Source organism: Halichoeres trimaculatus, unplaced genomic scaffold (genome assembly GCF_033239565.1).
Source record: "Halichoeres trimaculatus isolate MK-OKI-2021-1 unplaced genomic scaffold, fHalTri1.1 fHalTri1_scaffold_7, whole genome shotgun sequence".
NCBI lineage: Eukaryota > Metazoa > Chordata > Actinopteri > Labriformes > Labridae > Halichoeres > Halichoeres trimaculatus.
This window is the reverse complement of record NW_027437185.1, coordinates 33,391,673-33,418,458: the sequence shown is the minus strand read 5'-3', so window position 1 is coordinate 33,418,458 and position 26,786 is coordinate 33,391,673. Positions and strand designations below refer to the sequence as shown.

Genomic DNA, 26,786 nt, shown 5'->3' with positions numbered 1-26,786 from the left:
GGAGAAGGCTTTGCACAGCAGTCAGACTCTACCATCCTCAATGCAAGATCTTGGTGAAAAATTAATGCAACACTGGATGGAAATAAATCTTGTGACATTGCAGAAGCTTATTGAAACAATGCCACAGTGAATGTGTGCTGTAATCAAAGCTCAAGGCGGTCCAACAAAACTTTTTGTTGGTGGTGACTTTTTTTTGGCCAGGCAGGATAAATTGGGGATAACATCTTTTATCTCATAAAGAAGAAGGACATGTAACTGGAAAAGTTAATGCAAAAGACTGAAGAAGAAACAGTTTTCGTACAAATGTCTGTCTGTTGAAACCCAGCGTCCATCTAAATGTTGAAACTGACATCACAGAGTGGGTTTCAGTAGCTTCGTCTTGGGGCTTTTACTGACTGGTTTTGAAGTCAGAGGACTCGCCGCTTAACTTCTCGCTGTGAGAATGAGCGACTTCTTCAAATTTTAGGCGCATGTCTCCTCGTCCTTTCACGGAGCAGATGTTTCTCTGCTGTCTCTCTTTCTGTAAATGATATTTCTGACAGGAAAGTGAAGGAAACCCGTCATCGTGTGAGTCTTTCTTTTGGCGGTAAACCTTCAGAAAGTGACGCGGGGCCGAGCCGGGCTCAGCAGCTGCTCTATTCAAACGTGTTTCCTCTGTCGGAGCCGCGCCGTCTGTTTCTCCTTCCTCCTTTCATCTTCACAGGGAACAAAGAGCGAGTGATGAAGCCACAGAGACACCTCCATTAACGTCCCTGTCACTCTACCCACAATGCAACAGTTTCATCAGCCCCACGCCGCAGCTGAGTTTCATCAGACGCTTTTATTTTAACGGCCGTCCCGATTCATTACGTTCAGAGACGAGATGAAAAAGTTTGCTAATGCCGCTCGACTTTTAATCCACCGAGAGACGAGGAGCAAAAGAGGAGAGGAGGGAAGGGGAGGAGGGCTTTTATTTTGTAGATACTTCAGTTTTCACACCTCAGACTCATTTAGAGACAAACTGTTGTTTACTGTCAGCTCCTTCAGATGTTTCAAATCAAAAGCGTGTCCGTTGAAGTATTTTCAGCTGTGGATAGGCTTTTATTGTGAAAATATCATGCTTTTATTTTCTTACCTGGACGTAATAAGTTCCTTTAGTCTGAGCGTACATCATCAGGAAACAATAGTCCAGGTTCTGCTTCGTCCTCCACCTGAGGAAGAGGAGGAGAACGTTAGTGAGAAGAAGGAGGAAGAAGATAAAAGAAGAAAGGATTGAAAGAGAGAAAAAGACAGACGAGGAAGGTGAGGTAAAGTGGAGTGAAAGAGGAGGAAAAAGAAGAGGATGATGAGGAGAAACTGGGTAGAGGTAGAGGATGGAGGAGGGGGACAGAAAGAGGAAGGACAAGGAGAAGAAGGACAAAAAGGGATTATGGATAAGGAGGAAGGATGGCGTAAAGGAGACAAAGAAAAGAAGGGAGAGAAGGAGGTAAGGACAAAGGAGGACTGGAAAAAAATAGGAAGGAAGGTAGGAAAGGTGGAAGGGAGGAAGGAAATAGAAAAGGAGGGACCTCAAGTGTGAAATACAGGAAGGAGGAGGAGTAGAGGAAAGAAGGAAAGAGGAGACAAATGATCAGAAATGGAATGTAAGAAAGAGGTGGAAAGGAAAGAGGAAGTAAAACGAATGAATAAGGACGACAGGAAGATGAAGAGAAGGAGAAAAAGAGGGGGGAGGACAAGACAAAAATCGTCAACAAGACAGGATTTTTTTCTCTAAACACACACACACACACACACACACACACACACACACTCACACACACACACACACTCAATCACACACACTCATAAATGTGTAGGTTGTGTAGGTTGTGTGTGTGATCTCACGGCTCATTGAGTTTTCTCTCCCCGAAGGCATTTTTGTGATTTTCTACTGAGCAGCTTGTTATTATAGCTTACTGTGTGTGTGTGTGTGTGTGTGTGTGTGTGTGTGTGTGTGTGTGTGTGTGTGTGTGTGTGTGTCTGTGTGTGTGTGTGTGTGTGTGTGTGTGTGTGTGTGTGTGTTTTGATCCTCCCAGTGTCACCAGTGCAGCTTCTGTGGGAGACTAATCTCTGATTAGAGAAATGACATGCAGCTGTTCGGCCAATCAGCTCACAGCGCCGCAGAGTCTGTTATCATCTTCAAAATCTGCATCTGTGACGTCTCTACACCTTCTTCATCATAGTCTTCCTCCTCCTTCATTATCATTATCATCATTATCATCATCATGTCCTGTCCTCTACCTCCTCACGTCAACATCTGCTGCTGATACATAAACAACCTGAGTAAACAAATACATATGAAACAAAGTTGTTTAAAGTCCCTTTGAGGAGTGTCTAAGTGATCTTGAAAAAGCCTCCCTTCTAGACATATGCCTGATTGAATCCACACTTTAAAATAAGATTATAAGCGCCAATGTAGGTTTTATTTTGAAATGCGATTTCTGTGATTAATTTTGTTGTGATGGTGGACACTGGAGCCTAACTGTCAAACAAAAAAAGGACAGAAGAGAAGAAGAAACTTGAGCGTCTATCAATAAAATGAAGAATGAGGTTAAGTTAGCTCTGCTTGGTAGATGACTGGCAGGACATAACCAGCATTTACTGACGTTACACATTACAGACACGTCTCACAGCATCTGGCTGTCAACGCTACATATAGACTGCTACTAAACTACTGTACAAACTGAAGGTTAGCCTACAGATATGCTGTAGCACCAGGCCGCTTGTAGTGCTACATACAGCCAGCTACTGATGTACAGTACAAACTATTGCTACGTATGTTTGCTTCTTGTCATGTTTTAAACAGCAGTGCCTTGTAACTGTATTGATAAATACCTTACTTTGTTGCGTTGTATTTGGTAAAAAGTTGTTGTGAACAAATAAAATTTATTCCAAAACAAACACGCCTGGTTAAGAGTTACATCCTTATGACAGCGTGCGTGAGACTCCGGGCCAGAAGGTGGCGAGGCAGTCCAATTAAAACAGATCCTCCTCATAGCATCTTTAAAGGTCCCATATTATGCAAAAATCACTTTATTAAGTCTTTTAGTTAAATTTGTGGGTCTTTGGCTTTGTTCCCAGCCCACAAAATGTGATATTTAATGACAAAACCTGTATTTAGTAGAGCTTGTGAATGTAAAATCCTGACCTAAAACGAGCTGTTTGGATTTTGGGGATTTGCCGACGTCAGCGATTCCCTTTTTTGACCAATCAGGAGCAAGTCTGACCTGATTAGTCCACCTGATTGATTGACCCCCGCCCCGAACCCCCTCCCCGCCCACTCCCCTCCCTGTATCTGGAGAGAAATCTCTCCAGCAGCGGGGAGGAGAATGCCAAAGTTGAAGAGCCATCACTGCTCTGTTTCTGGCTGTAAACGGCGCCACATAGTTCCATGCACAAGCTTCCCATCTCGGAAGAAGACAAGACTAAGTGGTTAGAGTTCATTTATCAAGGAAATGTGCCAGCTACTCTCAGTAAAACTGTGCATGTGTGTGCTAGTCACTTCACGGCCGACTGCTTTTCCAACTTTGGACAGTACAACAGAGGGCTAGTGAACAGACTGGTCCTGAATCCAGGCGCATTACCAACCATCCACCAACAAACCTAGGACCCTGGAAATGTGAGTATTTTAAATGCTGTGTGCTGTGGAGCAGATGTAAGAGCTTTTCCTCAGTGTCCCCCCGTCTCTGTGTTAGCTTCAGGATGCTAACTTTAGCAGCGGTTAGCCTGTTGTTTTAGCCTGTAATGTTACAGTAAACAGGCTTCACTGTTTTCTAAACATTGTGCACTCAGAGCTCGTGGCGCCGCTCTCAGTGACGCTGAAGAGCGGGGCAGTATCAGAGGTGGCTCATTTTCATATGAAGGCCACGCCCACTAAATCAGAGCGTTCTGAACAGAGGGGCTATGAGAGCCTGGAAACAATGCTGCTGTGCTTGATTTATTGGCTTTTTGGACCAAAACATGTTACTACCATTTCATGAAGACATCAATGATCCATATTAAACTGCAGGAAAGGAGCAGAGTGTGGGACCTTTAAATGTATTACACAAAATATCTTGTTTGTTTCGTGTCTGACTGTGTTGCATCATATTATGATTGGTCACATACTGTCCAGACGTAAAGAATCCTACGGTATCTTATTGTGTCATATTTTTATGTATCTGACATGTATTGTGTTCTATCATGTGATATATACAACATTTTCTTTTAAATCATGTAGCATCTCTTGGAGTTGTTTCGCATTATTTTGTATTATATATTATCAAATGCTGTCATGATGTGTTTTCATTCACTGTTTGGTACTGTCTGGTAACGTGACGTAATGTGTCTGACTGATCGTGTTACATCATATTCTGTCATGCCATGTCATCCTATCAGATAGCGTCGGTCATTTCCTGTGACTGAATCCCTCCTTCAAAAGCAAGGAAAAATTTACCATGAATGAAAAATTGTCTTGACAGTTTTGTTAGTATTCGAGAGGTTTCTATAAGTTTTTTTTTTTTTTTCAGATTGTTTGTCTGGATTATTTCCTGTCTGGATGAAAAGAATGAATCTTTTTCATCTCAAATCAAATTTGGCTTTAAAATGATGCTGTCTCATAAGAAAACTAAACAGCTGCTCTGTTGGAAGAAAAACCAGACAAATTTGATTCTGGAAAAAGAAAGCTGCTGGTTTCCTTCTCCTCTAATCTTCATCACTTGAGCGCGTCACTGAATTTATTTACATCCTGAGCAGGAACAAAATCTCCTCCATCAGTGGAAACAGGCGCAGAGATAGTGGATATGTTCAGACTGTGTGTCTGCAGCAGAGAGATAAAATATCTGCTGTTTCTGACATGAAGGATTAAAGTGTTAACTCCCAACGTTTCCGTCCACGCGTCAGTCTGTCGTTGTGAGTGCGGGGAGGAAAAAAGAGGAGAAAGACAGCAGCAGTCGACTGAATCTGTGTTTGTAAATACCAGCTTCAGCAAACATGCAGAGCTCGATGTTAAAAGAAGCAGGTGGGCTGCTCTGCTCAACTTAAAGCTCCTGTGACAATTTTTTAATGGTGATAAAAAATGACTGAAAATTGGTTTGGATGTCTCTCTGTTCTCCACAAAAGCAAATAAAATAATCTGGTATAATTTTAGAATTACTTTTTTGTGAATTTTAATGCCTAAAACTCTTACAAAGGGGGGTAGGTGTCAGACGAGGCAAATTACAACAAAGTAAACAAAAAACTGTTTATATTTTTTTCATTTTACAAAAGGGAATATCTTTCAGAAATTATAATTTAAATACTTACAGAAAAAATAAGCAAAGGTATATGAGGTAAGGATTTGTCCACAGGGGGGCGCAAAATTCAACACAGGAGCTTTAATCTTCACCAAATCTTCACATTAATACAAAAGGTCCCAGAAACTTTGTTTGATTTCTTTTTTATGTGAAAACACTTGATGTTTAATATCTTTTAAATTATTGTGCTTTAATTATTCATACAGTGGAGAAAATAAGTATTGAACTTTTTTCTCATTACATTTATTTCCAAAGCTGCAATTCAAACGAAATCTCTACCAGACATTGGTATTAACTCAATTAATCCACACATTAAAAGAAATCATGACATTCAGGTCCATAAATAATGATTATTTGGAAAAAAGTATTGAACGCACCATGGAAAGGCTGTATACTTTGGCAAGGAAATGCACCATACAACCTGAAATCTGTCAGTAATTATTACTTGAACTTCCAATTAGTGCAAACCAACATCAGCTGGGCTAGAGCAAATCGATGGTCCTATAAAAAAGGTCGTTTTTTTCACCAAGCAGTGAAATAGCACACACCTCATGATGGGTAAAGGCAAAGAGCTCTCTGAAGACATTCACAACCTGATTGTTGCTCAGCATCAGAATGGAACTGGTTACAGACTTATATCAAAGCACCTGAATATTCCAGTCAGCACCGTTGGCGCCATTATTCACAAGTGGAAGAAGCACCACCTTACCATCAACAGGCCACGCACAGGAGCTCCTTGAGGATTTCTGACCAGGGAGTCAGAAAGATAGTCAAAAGAGTGTTATGGTTCAGAGGAACCGATGTGTTTTTAAGTGACCCAAAAGCAGGCGGAGGCAGTAGAGACAGTAGATGAGTTTTTATTGAGAGTTGTAGATGAAAAGGTGAGTCCAAATCCAGAGTTCCTTTGTCAGAGAGTTGAGGCTGTGTGAATGTTTTCAGGGCTGCTGCAGGTTGAAGAGGAGGCATTAGATAGGTTCAGCACTGGTACCGCGGTCGAAGCTTCAATACTCTGGCACCGGTCTTCACTCAAGCCAGAGCTTAAGAGCAGGAGTGGCTGATTGCTCATGCGGCGCAGGTGTGCCAGGACCTCGTGCAGCAGCTTCAGAGAGGGGAGGAGGGAGAGGAGGAACAACTCCACACAGCCAAGGAATCACCACAGTATCCCCCCCTCAACGGACGCCTCCTGGCGTCCTTCCAGGCTTGTCCGGGTGGGAGGAATAAAAGTCACTAATAAGAGTTTCATCCAAAATAAGCTTACGTGAGATCCAGGCTCTTTCCTCTGGACCGTAGCCCTCCCAGTCCACGAGGAACTGATATCCTCGGCCTCGAGGCCTGGCGTCCAGAATCTTAGAAACAGTAAAGGCCGGGTGGTCGTCGATGATCCGGGGGGGTGGTGGGGGAACGGCAGGAGGGCTGAGGCTGCTGGAGGCGACTGGTTTGATGAGTGAAACATGGAACGTGGGATGGATCTTGAGGGATGCTGGCAACTTGAGTTTCACTGCGGAGGGGTTAATGATCTTGAGAATGGGAAACGGACCAATGAATCGTGGGGTGAGCTTACGTGACTCAGTTTGTAGCGGTAGGTCACGGGACGAAAGCCACACAAGTTGTCCTGGTTGATAGTTGGGAGCAGGTGAACGGTGGAGGTCAGCCAGTCGTTTGTTCCTGTCGGCTGACCGGAGCAGAGCAGCTTTAGCCTCCCTCCATACTGCTTTAATGCGGCGGTGGTGCTCCCTCACCGAAGGCACAGCTGCGGTATGCTCCTGCTCAGGAAACACAGGGGGCTGGAAACCATTACAGACCATGAATGGAGACATACCTGTGGCTGAGCTGGTGAGGGAGTTGTGGGCATATTCTACCCATGGGAGGAAGGTACTCCATGAAGCTGGCTGACGCGCTGCCACACACCGAAGAGCAGACTCCAGATCTTGGTTGGCCCGCTCTGTCTGGCCGTTTGTTTGGGGGTGATAACCCGAGGAGAGGCTGGCTGCTGCGCCCACAGCAGAACAGAACTCCTTCCATACTTGAGACGTGAACTGGGGTCCTCTGTCCGAGACGATGTCAACAGGGATGCCATGGGGTCTAAATACATGTTTCTCCAGAAGGTTAGCAGTCTCAAGAGCAGAAGGTAGTTTAGGGAGGGGCACATAGTGGACCATCTTAGAAAATCTGTCAATAATAGTGAGGATGACTGTGTTACCTTCTGATGGTGGGAGTCCGGTGACGAAATCCAGAGCAATGTGAGACCATGGACGACTTGGGATGGGAAGGGGGCGCAGAAGACCAGCAGGAGGTTGGTGGGAGGCTTTACCTCTAGCACAGACAGAGCAGGCGAGGACGAATTCTTTAGTGTCTTTTGAGATGCTAGGCCACCAAAAGTGCTGCTGGAGGAACTGCAGGGTTCTGGTTACTCCGGGGTGACAGGTCAGCTTAGAGGAGTGACCCCACTGGAGAACTTGGGAGCGAGCAGAGTCCGGAACAAAGAGACGTCCAGAGGGTCCAGTCCCAGGATCAGGCTGATCCTTTTGAGCCTCCCGAACCACCTGTTCAATCTCCCAAGATGCTGCCCCGATGAAGCAGGTGGGTGGCAGGATTGGTTCAGGCTCCTCCAGAGCTGACGAGGGGGCGTACAGGCGAGAGAGAGCATCTGGCTTGATATTCCTAGAGCCCGGTCTGTAGGAGAGGGTGAAGTCGAACCTGTTCAGGAATAGGGACCACCGGGCCTGGCGGGGATTTAGCCTCTTGGCAGATCGGAGGTATGAAAGGTTTTTATGGTCTGTCCAGATGATGAAGGGAACAGTCGAGCCCTCCAACCAGTGCCTCCATTCCTGCAGAGCCCACACGACAGCCAACAACTCTCTGTTTCCTACGTCGTAGTTTCTCTCTGCTGGTGAGAGGCGGCGGGAGAAGAATGCACATGGGTGAATCTGCTGGGTGAGGGGATCTCGCTGGGAGAGGACTGCACCAGCCCCAGTGTCAGAGGCATCCACCTCCACGATGAATTGAAGAGATGGGTCCGGATGTCTGAGAACAGGTGCACTTGTGAAGAGAGTCTTTAGGTGCTTGAAGGCCTCGGCGGCTTCAGGGGTCCACAGAAAAGGCGAGGCGGTGGAAGTGAGACGGGTGAGAGGGCAGGCAACTTTACTGTAGTCCTTGATGAACCTGCGGTAAAAGTTGGCGAAGCCCAGAAAGCGCTGCAGCTCCTTACGGGTGGACGGGTCGGGCCAGTCAGCAACTGCCTTGATTTTAGCTGGATCTGCTTGGAGCTGGCCCTGTGCTATGATGTAACCCAAGAAGTTGACCGAGGGGGCATGAAATTCACACTTCTCAGGCTTCACGAAGAGACGATTCTCCAGAAGGCGTTGAAGGACCTGGCGCACATGTTTTTTATGCTCAATGAGGGAGCGGGAGAAGATGAGGATGTCATCGAGGTAGACGAACACAAAGTGGTTGAGCATGTCACGGAGGAGGTCGTTCATCAGGGACTGGAAGACTGCAGGGGCGTTTGTGAGCCCAAAGGGCATAACTTGGTACTCAAAATGGCCCAAAGGGGTGTTGAAGGCCGTCTTCCACTCATCCCCCTCTCTGATGCGAATGAGGTGGTAAGCATTTCGAAGATCCAACTTTGTGAATATCTTAGCCTCACACAGTGGCTCAAATGAGGGATCAATGAGGGGGAGAGGAGACTTGTCTTTGATGGTAATTTCATTGAGACCTCTGTAGTCAATGCAGGGGCGCAAAGAGGAGTCCTTCTTTTTGACAAAGAAAAAACCAGCACCCAGGGGAGAGGATGAAGGACGGATGAACCCAGAGGCAAGAGAGTCCTTGATATAAGCCTCCATAGCCTGCTTTTCAGGGCGAGACAGGTTGTATAGGCGGCTGGAGGGTAGGGGAGCCCCCGGGAGCAGGTTGATGGGGCAATCGTAGGGACGATGAGGTGGCAGGGTTAACGCCATATCCTTACTAAAGACCGGGGCCAAGTCGTGGTATTCAGGTGGTACTGCTGATAGATCTGGAGGTGAAGGGGGACGAGGAACTGGGTTTGCAACCGTAACCGCTGAATGGAGACAGTGAGCGTGGCAGTAAGAACTCCAGCTGGTAATGGAGAGGGTGGACCAGTCAATCTGAGGATTGTGTTTTTTCAACCAGGGGTAGCCTAAAACCACCGGGGTGACAGGTGAGGTGATGACAAACGGTTGAATGGTTTCACGGTGGTTACCAGAGATCACAAGGGTAAAGGGTTCGGTTTGGTGTGTAACCATGGAGATGAGGCGTCCGTCTAATGCAGTTACCTTCTTGGGTTCCTCTAAAGGCACAAGAGGTAGGTTAAGCTGCTGGACCAAACCCAGATGGATGAAATTGTCATCAGCTCCAGAATCGATCAGGGCTGGGAGTGAGGTGGAATTTCTCTCCCACAGGACACATGATGGCACCAGCATACGTGGAGGAGGGCTTGAAGGGGTTGAGGTCTGGCTTACCATTGTGCCCTCATTCAGTGGTAAGCCCTCCCTTTTGTCGACGAGGGACAGGTGGCGATGAAGTGACCTGCTCCCCCACAGTAAATGCACAGGCGCTGTTCCATGCGCCGTTGACGCTCCTGAGGGGACAAACGGGTCCTGCCCAACTGCATGGGCTCCTCAGAAGCAGGGGTGGGGGCAGGTGGCATGCTGGGAGGTGGTGCATAAGGAGCCATGTTTGGAGGGGGAGGTACAGGGGAAGCTAGCCTGTGGACTCTGCTTGAACGCTCCCTAGCCCTCTCTCTCAAACGGTTATCTATCTTTATAGAAAGAGAAATTAACTCCTCCAAGGTGGAGGGCTCATCCCTGGAAGCTAGCTCATCCTTGAGTTGTTCAGAAAGCCCCTTGGCATAAATCCCCATCAGTGCCGGCTCATCCCACCCACATTCACTAGCCAAAATCCTAAATTCAACTGAATAATTAGCTGCAGACTGGGTGCCCTGAGACATGGCTAAAAGGCGGCGAGTAGCCTCCTTTCCTTTAACAGGATGATCAAAAACCCTGCGAAGCTCAAAAGAAAAAGTCTCGAAAGATGATAACACAGGAGATTCGCTGCTCCACAAAGCAGTAGCCCATTTAGCTGCACGACCACGCAACAAATTAACCATAAAAGCTATCTTAGCTTTGTCCGTAGGGTAACTTAGTGGCTGTAAATCAAAAACTAAAGAACAACTCAAAATAAACTGGCTGCAGGAACCTAAATCGCCAGAATAATGCTCAGGGGGTGGAACAAAAGGCTCTTTAACTGGTGCAGGTGACTGAGGGTTGCTAACAGGCTCAGGGGAATTACTCACAGGGGAAGACGTGCTGCTGTTGCTTGTTTGAGCCTCTACAGGAGGGATCTGAGTTGTAAGGTGATTCAACTGCTGGTGAAGGGATTGTAGAGACTCCATGATGCCTTGGAGCATCTTATCATGGCGTCCGATGAGTATTCCTTGGTTGGTGAGAGCCTCCTTAATAGCCTCCGGTGTTGGGTCCATGTTGGCCAGAGTATTCTGTTATGGTTCAGAGGAACCGATGTGTTTTTAAGTGACCCAAAAGCAGGCGGAGGCAGTAGAGACAGTAGATGAGTTTTTATTGAGAGTTGTAGATGAAAAGGTGAGTCCAAATCCAGAGTTCCTTTGTCAGAGAGTTGAGGCTGTGTGAATGTTTTCAGGGCTGCTGCAGGTTGAAGAGGAGGCATTAGATAGGTTCAGCACTGGTACCGCGGTCGAAGCTTCAATACTCTGGCACCGGTCTTCACTCAAGCCAGAGCTTAAGAGCAGGAGTGGCTGATTGCTCATGCGGCGCAGGTGTGCCAGGACCTCGTGCAGCAGCTTCAGAGAGGGGAGGAGGGAGAGGAGGAACAACTCCACACAGCCAAGGAATCACCACAAAGAGTACTCAACGAGCCAAGGACCACCCTGAAAGTGCTCCAGAAAGACTTGGAGGCAGCAGGTACAATTGTTACAGAGAAAACAATAGGCAATGCACTTCACCGCCATGGCCTCTATGGACGCTCAGCCCACAAGACTCCATTCCTCAAGAAAAGGCATGTTGAAGCTGGTTTAAAGTTTGCTAAACAGCATCTTGACAAGCCTGTAGAATACTGGGAGAATGTTGTCTGATCAGATGAGACCAAAACTGAACTTTTGGGCTGTCATACTACATACCATGTTTGGAGGAGAAATGGCACTGCACATCACCCAAAAAACACTACACCAACAGTGAAGTTTGGAGGTGGAAGCATCATGGCATGGGGTTGTTTCTCATCTCATGGTGTTGGCAAACTTCATATAACTGACGGAGCAATGAATGGAGCCATGTACGGGGAAATTCTTGAACTGAATCTGCTGCCATCCACCAGGATGATGAAGATGAGACGTGGCTGGACCTTCCAGCAGGACAACGATCCAAAGCACGCTGCAAAGTTGACTCTCAAATGGTTTCAAAAAAAGAAAATCAATCTGTTAGAATGGCCTAGTCAATCACCTGACTTCAATCCAATTGAACATTTGTGGAAAGAACTAAAGAAAAGGGTTCACCAGAGGGCACCAAAGAATATTCCAGATTTAAAGACAATCTGTGCAGAGGAATGGGCCAAAATCACACCTGAGCAGTGTGGGCCATTAGTTCAAACATACAAGAAGCGTCTGGAAGCTGTCATCACAAACAAAGGCTTCTCCACCAAGTATTAGATGAGTCTCAGTTAGTGTGTTCAATACTTTTTTCCTGTTTATCGCACTTGATTCCACATAATCATTATTTATGGACCTGAACGTTGTGATTTCTTTTCATGTGTGGATTATTTGAGTGAATACCAATGTGTGGTAGAAATTTTGTTTGAATTGCATCTTTGGAAATAAATGTTATGAGAAAAAAGTTAACGTGTTTGATACTTATTTTCCCCATTGTACATTTGGTTGTGGAGTTCATTTAAAGTCTTTACATAACACTTACTTTGTATGAATTTTCCTCCAGGGGTTGATAATAACAGTAGTATAAAGTAAACACTTCCGGCCTGGTTTCATTAAAGAGCAGCTCCTGTTTGGTAATAAATAGATAAACAAATAAAAACAGTGAAAATAGAAAAATCACATGATAATATTTCAGGAAACAAACCAGCACTTGTCATCTGTGCTGTTTTTAGCCTGCTGGGAAGTTTTCACATGAAATAAAGCTCCTCAGGCTTCCCGTCTGACCCTTTGACTGATAAAAAAGCATCAGAAATCTGTTCCCTCTAAAGGTTTATGCAGCATGTGATGAACACATGTCGTCTGACTCCTCCAGCCCTGCAGACATGAACCCTCCATCTCCTCACAGAGCGGTTTCACGGGTTTTTACAGCAGTCAATCCTCTTTTTATAAACAGCAGACGCCTCAAAACAATCCTGTTTTTATAGGAAGACAGTAAAACTCACACAGAAGCAGCTCCCTCTCACACACACACACACACACACACACACACACACACACACACACACACACTTTCCCACCAACTCCTTCACCACACAGCAGGAACCAGGGTTTGAGAGTAAAAAGAGACTTTTATTTTGAAGAAGCACTCTGACCGCGGTGTAACCGTGACGACCTTTAAAATCTGATTTCTTAATTTTCTGTCGTCAATAATTTTTCCTCTGACGTCCACAGCCGTCAGGATGAAAGTTCAAGTTACATAAATGTAATTTAGAGGGAGAAGGTCTTTGGTTTCTCCAATGTCAGGGAAACTGTAGGTGAACTGTTTTCACCCGGCGGGCTGGAAAGAAAGAGATCTGAAGCAGGGATTGTTGAAGTGTGGGCAGGGATTTCTATTTAAACAGTGGGTAAAGATGCACAAAGTGTGGGCATTGTGTTAAATGCTGTGGGCAAAGATTTACAAGTTGTAGACACAGATTTTATGTAAATTGTGGGTTAAGATTGTCTGTACACCGACACATTTTTATGCTAACCATGAACTGAGACTTGACAACTGCGGACACAGTTTAGAAACCATTCGTCAAGATTCATAAGCAAAGTGGGACATATGTTTTACTTAAAACTACAGGAACCATAGGAAAGGGTTTTTAAATTGTGGGCACAAAATTTTATTTTAACTGTGAATATAAAGTTAGAAACGGTGGACATGGCTTTATAGAGTTGTTAAAGATAAGTGAAAGTGTGGGCAAAGTCTCCTAAAATGCCCTGTGGTTTCATTAACCCTTGGCTCAGATTTCTGCGACCTGTGGACTGAAATCAATGAAGTTTCTTCACAACCCTTTCTGTGACCAAAGTTTAGAAGCTGTTGTCAAAGATTTCTTAAGAGTGGGCAAATAAATGTAAGCTGTTCACCAAGACTCAAACTGTAAAAAGAAATTTAACAGTGTGCAAAGATTTTTTAAGAGTGGTCAAAGACTTGAAAATGGAAAAAGATTTTGTATTATTTGTTGAGGTTTGCATAAAAGTAGGAAAGGATTCTTAAACTGTGGGGGTAGTTTAAGCTTTTGGTAAAGTTGTAGAAGTGAGAAATGATTTGCAAGCTGGTGGCAAAGATTTAAAAACTATTCGCAAAGTCTCGTACGCTGAGGGGAATGACACTTAAGCTGTAACCAAAGATTTGTGGGTTTTGGGCAAACATTCATAAACTGTTGGTAAGGGTAGAAAGCTGTGGGAAAAGATTCTTGAACTATTGATGAAGATTCATAAACTGTTGATAAAAATTCCTGGGCCATGGTCAGAAATTTGTAAACTGTAGATAAAGATTTATAAACTGTAGGCAAGGATTCGTAAACAGCTGCTAAAGATTATAAACTGCTGACAAAGATTCATAAACTGTTGGAAAGAATAAAAGACTTTGGGTAATGATACTTATGCTGTTGGCAAAGTTTTATAGGCTTCAGACAAATATTTCTAAACTATTGGTAAAAATTTGTAAACTGTAGGCACAGATTCATAAACTGTTGTAAAGGATAAAAAGCTGTGGGAAAAGATTCATAAACTATTGATAAGATTCTTAGGCCCTCAGAAAAGATTCACAAACTGTAGGCAAAGATTTGTTAACTGTTGTAAAGGATAAAGAGCTGTAGGCAAAGATTAATTTACTTTGGATAAAGATTTGGAGGCCATTGGCAAAGATTTGCAAACTGTAGGAAAGAATTTGGAGGCCATCGGTTATGATTCGAAAACTGTAGGCAAAGATGTTTATAAGGACTCGTAAACTGTGGGCAAAGATTTGCAAACTGTTGATGAAGATTTGTCAGCCATTGGTAAAATTTTGTAAACTGTAGACAGTAATTTGTAAACTGTTTAAAATGATAATAAGCTGTTGGCAAAGATTTATAAACTTTTGGTAAAGATTCGTAAACTGTTGGTCAAAATTAATAAACTGTTCATTTAAATTTGTTGGCCATTGGTAGAAAATTGAAAACTGCACACAATGATGTATAAACTGTTGAAAAGGATGGCAAATATTCACAAACTGTAGGCAAAGATTTGTAGGCTATTGATAAACTGTTTATAAAGAGTCATAAATTGTTTAAAAGAATTCATGAACTGTAGGCAAAGATTCGTAAGATGTTGATAAAGATTCATAGGCCAATTGGCAAAGATTTACAAACTGAAGGCAAAGATTCATGAACTGTTTTTACGGATTCATAAACAGTAGACAAAAATTTGTAGACTGTTGTAAAGGATAGAAAGCTGTGAGCCAAGATTCTTAAACTATTGGTAAGATTCAAAGGCCATTTAAAAAAAGATTCACAAATTGTAGGTAAAGATTCATAAACTATTGAAAAGATTCATAGGCCATTGACAAAGATTCTTAAACTGTTAATAAGGATTCATAAACTGTAGGCAAAGATTCGCTAAATGTAGGTTAAGATTTGTAGGCCATTGGTAAAGATTTGAGAACTGTAGACAAAGAACCATGAACTATTGATAAGGATTTATAATCCATTGGCAAAGATTCGCAGACTGTAGACAAAGAATCATTAACTATTGATAAAGATTCCTAAGCCATTGTAAAGGATTTGCAAGCTTTAGGCAAAGATTTGCAAACTGTAGGCAAGATTTGTAGGCCATTGGTAAAGATTCGTAATCTCTCGACAAAGATTCATTAAATATGGATAAAGATTTGTAGGCCATTGGCAAAGATTTGCAAACTGTAGGCAAGGATTCATAAGTAATTGGTAAAGATTTGCTAACTGTAGGCAAAGATTCGTAAACCATAGGCAAGGATTCATAAACTTTAGGCAAGGATTCGTAAACCGTTTGTAAGGATTCATAAACTGTAGGCAACGATAAGTCAAATGTTGACACGGATATATACACTTTTGGTAAAGATTTGTAGACCATTGGTTAAGATTTGCGAAGTTTAGGCAAAAATTCATAAACTATTTATAATGATTCATAAACTGTAGACAAAGATTTGTAAACTGTTGAAAAGGATAAAAAGACGTGGGAAAAAATTTGTAAGTTCTTGGTAAAGGTTTATAAGCTGTGGGGAATGATACATAAACTGTTGATAAAGATTTGTTTGCCATGAGCAAAGATTCATAAGCTGTTGGTTCAAGTTTTAAAGGATTTGGGGAATGATTCTTTTTTTCTGTTTGCAAAGATTTGTAAGCTTTGGGCATGGGCACAGACTTGATGTAAACTGTAGGCAAAAACTCATGCACTAGTTTCAAGAACATTTCAAAAACAGTGGCATAGTTTTTCATCTTAAGACCCAGTTTAAAAAAAGAGCAAAACACCTGCAATTTTTTTCTGAAATACAAAGAGCTGGGTGACTTTTCATCATCTTCTTGGTTTGAAATAGAAACTCTGGGTTTATCTTCTGGGAGTCAACTCTGATCACTTAACATACAGCCCATGAACTGACAGTATCGAAAATTCATTCTTTCTCAGTGAATCTGATCTACTTATTTTTATTAATTAGCCCATATTTTGGTCCTTGTTCCACTCATAAAACAGTTATCTGAAATCAAACAAACAGCCCCACACACTCAGCTCATTATCCTCAGATCTCTCGCAGCGAGCCCTCAACACAAGTTTCCTGTCCTGCAGTGATTACGTGTCCTGTTTCGAACCAGTTCAGCACAGCTGGTTTAATTTTCATGAGAGGTTTAATATGCACCATCACGACTCTGCAGCTCATTTCACCGTCCACCACCTGCTGCTGGGAGAACACCTGAGACCAGAGAGGGAACACACTTTAATGGGTTTAATGGTTTCTCCTCTCCGAGTCAGACGATCCAGTTTGCATTTAAACAGTGTTTAAAAGACAACTGGCATCTGTCAGTCCGTGTTCACAGAGTTCAATCGCTGTGAAGTGTTTGAAGAGGAGAAAACTTGACTTATTGAGGCTCATTTGCTTTAATTGATGAGCTCTTTTCTCTTGTTTAAGCAGACGTTTAAGTTTTCTACTACCATCCAGATGACGCCTTTTTAAGGGAAGTCTTTACGTATTTCAAATTCTGGTTGGATTACAACACTGTGGCTCTGTAGTAGAAAAGTCCAGATGATAAACTGACCTGGCCTCAGCTTTAACTTATCACCCAAGAAGAGATCTAAAGAAATCACATCAGTAAACACGAGCGAGATGAGATGTCAAGTATTTTCTACGAGTACAAATATGTGAAGATGATCTTTAATCTGAACAGCTGCTGAAATTAAAATCATCTGATGATTCACTTCATGTTGTTATTAAAAAGGATGGTGTGTGTGTGTGCGTGTGTGTTGCTCTGGTACAGGAAACTCCCCTTTCACCATCACACACTCACACTCATTTAAAATCATAAAAATGCAAGGTAGTTCCAAAAACACTGAGTCATTCTGCTGGCAAGGTGTTAAATAAACCAAGAGCTTGATTCCTCACACACACCCACACGCACTTACAGACCTGACTCTCTCCTTGGGGTCTCCGAAGGACTCTCGCAGTTTGGAGAAGTCTGGGTAGAAGTGGACGGATGGAGAGACGACCTCCAAAAGACCCGACTGGATCTCTGTGGGAAAACTGGAACAAGAAGAGAAGGAGTTTACCTTGATGATTAAAACCAAGTGTTCACACTTAACAACAAACACACAGAGACGGGGAACACGTTTAGTCTCCTGCAGAGAAATAAAAGATTAACTAAGTGTTTCACTAACTCGCAGACTCCTGAGCTCGGGGATTAAATCTGCCTGTTGTTGTGGTTTTAATTTAATTCTATTTCTGAACAGAATTCAAGAGAGCACAAACATCCAGAATTCAAAACAGATGTGTGTGTCAAAGGTTAGTATCCAGAAAGTACCTGGGCCTGGTTGTGTCTTTATAATCTAACTACAGCTCATCTTTCTTTGGAAGTTTGTTTTTTCCTGTATCAGGTAGCCCTGCCCACGTTTGTTCTGCTTTTCAAAGTAGTTCAATCAACTGATTCTGATACAAGCTTTAAAAGCTTGAGTTTACAGACGCTCCAGATCCTACATTTCCTTAAAATGGGAGTATTCTGCTTTCCCACATTTCAAATATTAATTAAAGCCACTACACGTGTGCAGATTTTCAAACCTCTACATCAGGGCTACATCAGACTAAGGACATAGGCTCAGCCGCACATTTTGAGCGGCAAAGTTAAGCTGCTGTAGTCCTCTCCTGAAGTATGCAAGTCTGCTTTATTGTAGTGCAACTCCAGTTGTAAGATGCAGTCAAACTCTAAATTTTAGCAGCCCCCTGATGAGATCCCGCGGGGAAGTTTCACGGCATGTTTTTCAGTGTGGTGTCTTTGGCCATTATAATCTTCAGCACTGCAACAGGCTCATAGCAGTGCACACTCATTGGTCTGGTTTTTGGACTTGGTGGTAAAGTACACTGCCTGGCCCAAAAGAAAAAATTGCCACCAAAAAAAAAAGGTCACATACTCTAATGAACAGACTGCTGGGGAGGCTCAGTCCTGGACCCTGTGGAGGTGGAGACTGGCTGGGCTGGAGAGTGGTGGACGAGTGGTGGACGGGATGTCATCTATTTTCTTGTGGACATTTTTGCACTTTCTATACACTTTCTTACTTTTGTTTTCTTGATTGCTGCTGTGACTCCTGAGTTTCCCCTCGGGGGATAAATAAAGTATTTTCTATTCTATTTTATTCTATTCTAATGTTAAGTTGGACCGCCTTAAGATTTGATTACCGCATGCGTTAGTTGTGGCATTGTTTCGATTATTTATTTTCTGCAATGTCACAAGTTTTAGGGGCCGTTAACACGACAACGGCTTAAAGATGAAACACAAAAGTTTTGTTGCGTTTCGGCCTTGCGTTTACACAGAAATGCGACGTTGTAGTTGACCTTTAATGCAAAGTTTTTTCTTTAAGGACTTTTTATTGACATTTTGTCACATCCAGTACAATTATTGTATCAATTATTTAGCAATTTTACACCAAATAGAAGAATATATATATATATATATATATATATATATATATATATATATATATATATATATATATATATATATATATATATATGTTAAAAGTTAGTAAGAAAAGGGAAATGGAAAAAGAAAAAATAAGACTTAAACAAAAAGGAAAAAGAACAAAACAATAAGTTATTTAACAAAGGTTAAAATCAGAGCTTGGCAACAATGGACACACCAGTATGACATGGTACAGGTAAACAGATTTCTTAGCTATATAGGCCCTAGGGAGAGGGGTAACCAAAAATCTGTTGCTGATTAAGTTTTGAAAGCTTTACCAATCGCCCACACCTCGGTTTGCAGCATTAATACTGCACAGATAGCGTTTTCACTTAAGATTATAGAATTCTGTTTTGTTTATTAATTTAAATGATAAACCCTCCAGAGCAGCTTCTCTACCCAAGTGATTGTGCCAGAGGTTAACCGATGGGACAGAGGGAGCCTTCTAACCCAATACAATTAGCTTACGTCCCAACATTATTTCTGTTTGTACCCATTCTGCCTCAGGGGGAGGAAGTACCCCAAGGGGCTTTGGGTCCCCGAGGATAAACAAACCTGGACAAAAGGGAATGTTGTGCTTAATAATATGTACTAAATTTCTGTGGACGTCAGACCAAAGGGCCTGAATCCTGGGACAACTCCATGACATATGAATTAATGTGCCTTGTTCATTACAAACATTTGCTTGGGTGAAAATCACCCGGCGATAGTTTTCTAGGGTTAAGAGTGAGCTGCTCTTGTAAATACTGTTTTTGTAGCTGAAATTAAAATCTAATAAACCCACAGAAACCCTATCTTAACAAAGAAGATGGCAGCCACTTGAAGTAAAATTTTGAGGGCAGACTGACGAAATATTTACCTTTTTTTTTAATTTTTTTTAATTATTACTATCAAGACAGAACTCTTTCTAAACTCAAGAATTAAAGCCTTTCCTGTGTTCACGTGAGACTTGATTTTATCAGCTCCTCCATTTCTGAGAAAGTCATCACACGCGTCACAGCGTGTGGGCTCAACTCTTTCGAAGAATTTGCTTAGATGATGTGATCAAAAAAAGAGGGGGTGTTTATATGGCTAGCTTTTGAAAAAAAAAGGCATACAAGACCTCATTTCAAGATATTAGTGAAGGAGTTAACCAAATCCATTATAATGATTCTGAATCAGACTACATGCTACATTCTTTGTCCACGGGGGGCACCAAAGTCCTCACCAGAGCAGCACTCTGGATGGATTGACTTTGGAGGCGACCTCAATTTTTTCATGTCTGATCCTACGGTTCACTTGATCAAATGTTTTTCTCTAATCTGATCAGATTACAGCAGAATTTTGACCTTCAGGTTTATCTAATGACCAGGAAACAGACCAACACAGCAAAAAGAATACATGACAAAAAAATAAAAGTAGTCAGAAAAGAAAATCAAGAGAAAGATTTGAAGGAAAGGAGGAAGTGGGGGAGGAAAGGAAAGATGAGGTACACAGGTAATCAAAGGTTGGGACGAAGGAAAGGAAACATGTTTCATCTGTGAGGGTGAAAAAGGTTCCTGCTGCTGACAGTTCATCCTTCAGGCCCAGTGTGTGTGATCGAGTATGTGTGCACAAGTGTGTGTGTGTGTTAGAGATGTATTAATCATGCTGCTCTTTGACTGCTGTGAACAATGGCACACACAAACACACACACACACACACACACACACACACACACACACACACACACACACACACACAGAAACACAGCTGTTCACACAGCGATGATCAAAGGCTTCTGTGTAAGAGCTGACATCAAACATCACACACACACACACACACACACACACACAGAGACACAGAGTAAGTGGAGAACCCCCTCTTGGGTCCGTTGCCATAGAAACGACATCCCATCATGCAGGTGGACTTACAGGCGCTTCAGGTTGTCTGCTACACTGCTGGCGTACTGCTGGTCAGCCTGAAACACACACAGAGAAAACACACACATTTAGGTGTTAGGTGGTGATGTGACATCAGCAACTGTCTTAGACTCCGCCCACAGAAACAGGAAGTGATTTTGAAACAGCGGCCTCTCCAGATTCTGCCAGCCATGTGACACAACCAAACATGACTGGCTTCCTTTGAAAACTGTCACAAACATCCTGAAATGACACTCTGTGGAGTCACAATCTGTTTTCTACAACTCAAAAATTGCTAAAAAAAAAAAAAAAAAAAAAAAGGAACAGGAAGTGGAGTCATCTTTAATGCAGAGGAAGTTGACAGGATGTATACATGCTGCTGCTGTAAGTTGAAAATTGCAGCTCAAACTGAACTCATTCTGTAGTAGCTTGAGATCCTACTTTGTCCAAGGCTTTCCTAACATTTGGCGTTCCCCAAGGCTCCATCCTCGTCCCACAGTCATTCTGTATGACAGTGGGCTAAGGACTGAAGTTACTTCCTGTGTTCACAGACAAAAGGAAAGCTCTGGATTGGAGCGCATTTGAAAGTACTTGGAAGTCTTCATTTTTTTAAAGGAAATACATGGTCAGAAAAAAGAAACAGAAACTCTGGGAGCAGATCTTTTTAACACAACTTTTCACAACTTTGTTTAGGACAACTCTACCCAGGATGTAAATTGACAAGTTAATGTATTTATTAAAAGTTACATAGCACTACTGTTTGAAATATAATCAAATAATCAAACTTTGTGAACTCAGATTTTACCATAGTTTAGTAGCCGGCTTTATTTAGCCTCTCAGCCCGTTGCTCTGAGACATGTCTGTAACATGAAATGTCAGTGATTCCTGGTTATGTCCTGCCAGTCATCTACCAACCAGAGCTAACGTAACCTCACTCTTCATTTTATTGATAGACTCTCAAGTTTGAACAGATCACTGCAGAATAACTGCTGACTGTGGGTTGGAATCAACATTAGCACAAACAGTTTAACTCATTTTTGGCATCGAATCGTCCAAAACGGTGCATTATCATCGTTGCTGTACGGTTAATACTAACAGTTATGTTCATGTTTTTAATTGTGGCCTGATTTTTTACGCACTAAAGGAGATTACACGTTATCGTACATGGGTATCCTTTTCAAGATGGGATGAAAACTCTTTCAGCCATAACCAAACCACTGCTGTGTGCTGTAGGAGAGATATAACATGTTGAATGGACTGAAAATGAATCTCTTGTGAGGAAATTATGAACATTTGTTTTTTTGTTCAGTGATGAATGTTAATATTCTGCTGGAAAAAGATATATCAATGTATGCTAACTGCTAGCATACTAAAGCTGCGTTTCCACCAAGCAGTCCGGGTCGGTTCAGTACGGTATGGGACGGTTTGGGACAGTTAAGTCTGATCCCGTTTGCGTTTCCACAGCAAACTGTGCCCTCTCGTGGTGGGCGGGGTGGAAGCCGGATGCTGGAAGCCGCAGCTGGTAAACAATAGCTTACCCCGCTATTAAATCCAACAAAGAAGAAAACGCGACACAGTAAACAAAGAGCACGGATGGAAGACATTCAGCATTTCGTCCTCTCTGTGATTTTCATGAAACTCTATGTTACAAAGAACAATCAAGCTTCGTTTTCAGAGAAGTCTGTGTGCCGCCAGGAGAAATGCAGCCGCTGTCGGGGTAAGTGACGATTCTTAAGACCAATCAACCGTCTGCAGTGTGTTGCTCCACCTACCGAGAGCGGAGCGGTTCAGTCTGGCACCCATACGAAAGGGTCCCAAAAAAGTGGGACGGCTCGTCTCGGTTTTTAGGGATCCATCCGGGATGAGTCAGTGGAAACACCGCTAAATGCGCACCGTACCGAGACGAACCGACCCAGACTGCTTGGTGGAAACGCGGCTTAATAGAATTCCTGATGCACGTTAGCATCAAGCTAGTGCCAAATGCTCCAGATCGTTTTTGGTAGATTAAGAGGTTTATAACATGTTTAATGGATTAAAAATGACTCTTGTGCGAGACCATTACACTTGTTTGTGTGTTCAGGGATGAAAGTCGAAATTTTGCTGAAAAAAATAAAGTTTATCGATGTGTGCTAACCGGTCGCATATCAACGCAATTTCTAAAGTGCTCTATATCAATTTGGAAGATTCAGAGCTATATAACATGTTGAATGGATTAAAAATGACTCTGTTGTGCAAGACTATCATTTGTGTGTTTGTTGATGAAAGTTGCCATTTTTTTGGGAAAAACGAAGCTTTATAGATGTATGCTACCTGCTAGCATAGATCTTGTAAGAGGGTTCTGTATCAGTGGGCTTTAAGGGAGATCTCTTGTCACCCTGCTTTTACCTCGTGCTTTTATAAAAGTACAAACATATGAAGTAAGAGGTATATACATATGATAACACTTACTTTAAAGTATGGTTGACCGGAAGCTCTCTACTTTAAACACAAAAATAAGTCTTCTAGCTCAGCCTAGCTACTGTTAGCAAATTACCTGCAAAGCTTCGAACAAATAAAAACATTTTATAGCCTTTATACGACTTGCAACTTGGTGTTGTACTAGATACCTGTACGATTCTCTGTATATCATTAACAGAAACTTTAGGCGACTCAAGCAAACACCGTATTTTTTAATCTCAGCCATCACAACACTGTCATTTTCAGTGACCGGATACACTCATGCCACCGTATGCCAATGCAGAAGTGATCTGTGCATAAAGCCTTTTCTAGAGCTCCGGCTGCTGCTCTCCAAACTGTTTCTCCTGACAACACCTGATTGGTTGATTCTCAAAACACTTCCAGAGTCCAGTTTAAACCCCTCCTGTTATAATTCATCAGGCAAGATTTGATTTAAAGTCTTGATCTCTCTGTAAAAGTAGTTTATCATGAAATTCACTTTGTTATCCTGACAGGATGAAGCTTTAAACGTCTCCTGAGGACATATTTGGTGCCTGTTCCCTGGGAAACTGACGACAAATGAAACCAGAGACATGTTTTTATGTTTATGAGCAGGGAGAGTTTACTCATCTGTCTTCATTAACTTCCCTGGACACACACACACACACACATACCAGACTGACATCATCTTAATATTTCTGCCTTTCTGCAACTACAAACACACAGTCCCACATTTTCTCCCACTCGAACATCAACAACAACTTGAGCAATGCATGACATCATCACTCAGCCTCGAGCTCGGCCAATCAGGGCCCAGATGTGCTCCCTGTGGGGCTCCATCGTCTTGCTGTGAAGGTTCCTGCGAGGTCACACATGTTTCCCCAAGCCGAGCGAGGCCGCAGCCCGTCGGCACTCTGCAGAGAGCCTGTGTGGTTTGTTTTGGCGTCCTGGAGGTGCCAGCTGGGTGGAGCTTACCACAGAGCTCAGTGTTAACGAGGAGCAGACGCAGCGTAGAGCTGCTCGGCGAGGAGGATCTGACTCCTTACTTTGTGATGCAAACAGTGAAAGCTGTTGATGTGACGCGTCGGCACATCTGATTACTGTCATCAAAGCGCTGAAACTTACTCTGCTCAGAGAAGACCTGAAACAAAGTCCAGACATGTCTTTGGATGGTGTTGGTTTGGTGTCAAGCTGCAGGAGTTTGTCTCGGTTTGGCAGAAAACACCAACAGACAGCTTTACGAGGTCTATATCAGCAGCTTTAAACCAAAGCGCCCACAGAAAGCTGCTGCAGTCTGCTCGCCTGTTTGGATTTCTTCTGAAGGGTCAGTGGTCGGCCACTGTCGGCCCTCAGGGTGAGCCTGGCCTTCAGACAAAAGTGCATGTTGTTTCAGACAGAGATGAGGTCGTTACTTTCAGAGCTCATTATAAAACAGAAAGAAGTTCAAAGAAAATTTTATAGAAAATCCTTTTTGATAAGGCTCACATAAATCTTTGCGAATACAACCTCATTATCTTAAAGGACACATACTATGAAGATCTGAATTTTGCTACAAACAAGGGCTGTCACTTTAACACGTTAATTATATTCAATAATTACACCCCAAATTAATGCATTATAAAAATTAAAGCAATTAACTCATTGGCTGCCAGCCATTTTCAGAGCATCTTGAACAATCTTTCAAGACCCAAATGTCACTGTTTTCTCTGACTATGTCAGGGGTCTGCAACCTGTGGCTCTGGAGCCTCATGCGGCTCTTTGACTCCTTTGCAGTGGCTCCTTGTAGTTTTATAAAATATTATTGAAATAAAGAATTTTTGTTTTTCTTACAAAGGGCATTGATCATTGACACTAAATAAAATCATGACTTAACATTTTGTTAAACTAAACATGCATCACATCTGTCAATAAAGCTTATTTTTTTTTATATTTTAATTTTTTTTACATTTTTAATTTTTTTTGACATTTTTTGAATCAAAAATTTTTAAAATAAAAAAAAAATTCAAAATGTTTTGAATTTCTAAAAACTTTGCTAATTCTTTGATTCATTTTTTTGCACATTTTTTTTCTATTTTGCAAATTCAGACAATCTAGTAAATTTTAAAAATTTCACAATTTGGGGAACTTTTTATTTTTTCACATTTTAAATATCTTTTCTTTTAATTTTGCAAAATTTGACGAAATTTCATAAATTTTGGCAAATATAAGAAATGCATGATATTACACATTTATTTTGATTATTTTTTATAACCTCAAATTTATTATATATAAAAAAACAAGACATCACATGTACAATTTTTTAAACACAAAAATCTTCTAGTTTCGATAATTTTGCAAGAGTTTTACTATGTGTACATTTTTTCACTTTTTTCGTCTTTGTTTTAAAGATAAAGTAGATTTTGTGGCTCCTGAATGACTTTAGTCCAGGTGAGCTGAGGCAAAACGGCTCTTATGAAAGTAAAGGTTGCAGACCCCTGGACTATGTAAACACTAAAACTACCTAACAAGAGTGGACTCTCTTCTTTTATGTCTCTCCTCCTGTTTTTGATCCAAAAAACAGACAAAATGTACTTTTTCAGATCACTTTCATCCTTTGATCCTCTTCATGATCTCAGTTGTCTTTTCTCAAGATCACGCCTGCCTGAACTTTTCAGACTAGCAGCGTCTCGCTATTCCTCTGTCATCTCACATCTTCTTCTTATATCCACGCTGAGCTCTCATCAAAAGAGTGCACCGCTCTCACCCACAGTAGCTTACAAGCAGGATTTTGATTGACAGGCTCCACCAGACTCCATCTCCCTATGCTGAAAAACACAATTTACTGCTATAGATGCAATAAACGGTTGCAATCGAATTGACGTCTATAGTCGTCAATGGCAGACATTTTTAAGGTCCCATATTATGCAAAAATCACTTTATTAAGTCTTTTAGTGAAATTTGTGGGTCTTTGGCTTTCTTCCCACCCCACAAAATGTGATATTTAATGACAAAACCTGTACTTAGTAGTGCTTGTGAATATAAAATCCTGACCTAAAACGAGCTGTTTGGATTTTGGGGATTTGCCGACATCAGCGATTCCATTTTTTGACCAATCAGGAGCAAGTCTGACCTGATTGGTCCACCGGAGCAGATACCCCCGGAGCAGATAACTTCAGGCGTGCTTGCCTCTTTTGCCTCTTTTGGCTCTTTTGGTGCGAACGCACATTAAGACAAAGACCATTTGTCTTTTTATTATTTTTTTTTTTTCTCTTGAGCAAATTCTAATGATATAAATTGTGATAAACAACGTCACAACTGAGAGTAATGTTTCAAAGCTATCGTATAGTTGCTAGCTAGCATGGGCCCAATGATCCCTGAAGACTGATAAGCTGCACAAACATTCATTCAGAGTTGTTGTGAAAACACGGAGAAACCTCTTGAAACATTTGCTCATTTTGAATTCATTCAAACTTTAAGCTAGAAATGGTAAACAGCTATTTTTCACTGGGATGGAGCCAAACAGGTGAACTTAAAAATGTATCATAACTTGAGAAATGAGCTCCAGAGAGCCAAACTGTGTTTGTACCCAGCTGTAAACATGTTTACTTCAGCTGGAGTTGGACATTTTAGGATGGGACTCCTCTGGGACTGAGTCACTGTGGTCGAGTCATTTTTTTAGACAGTTTGCAGCAGAGTGTTCGTCAAACTCTTATCCGATGAGTTTGCTTCAGATCGCATGTGGTGTGTTAATAAAGTGTGCTAAACACTGAGCTGGACTTAAAGCTGT

General features: G+C 42.1%; 1 protein-coding gene across 1 annotated transcript in view; it reads right to left on the bottom strand.

Annotated features, from left to right (window-relative positions):
• mgat4b (alpha-1,3-mannosyl-glycoprotein 4-beta-N-acetylglucosaminyltransferase B) overlaps positions 1-26,786 on the bottom strand; it is a 139,660-nt gene that overhangs the window by 39,350 nt on the left and 73,524 nt on the right. Inside the window, exons 5-7 of the mRNA XM_074674161.1 lie at positions 20,597-20,643; positions 17,162-17,275; positions 1,115-1,190 (exon numbers count right to left, since the gene is read on the bottom strand). Of these exons, the coding sequence (XP_074530262.1) occupies positions 1,115-1,190; positions 17,162-17,275; positions 20,597-20,643 (237 nt within the window). The remainder of the gene's footprint in view (positions 1-1,114; positions 1,191-17,161; positions 17,276-20,596; positions 20,644-26,786) is intronic.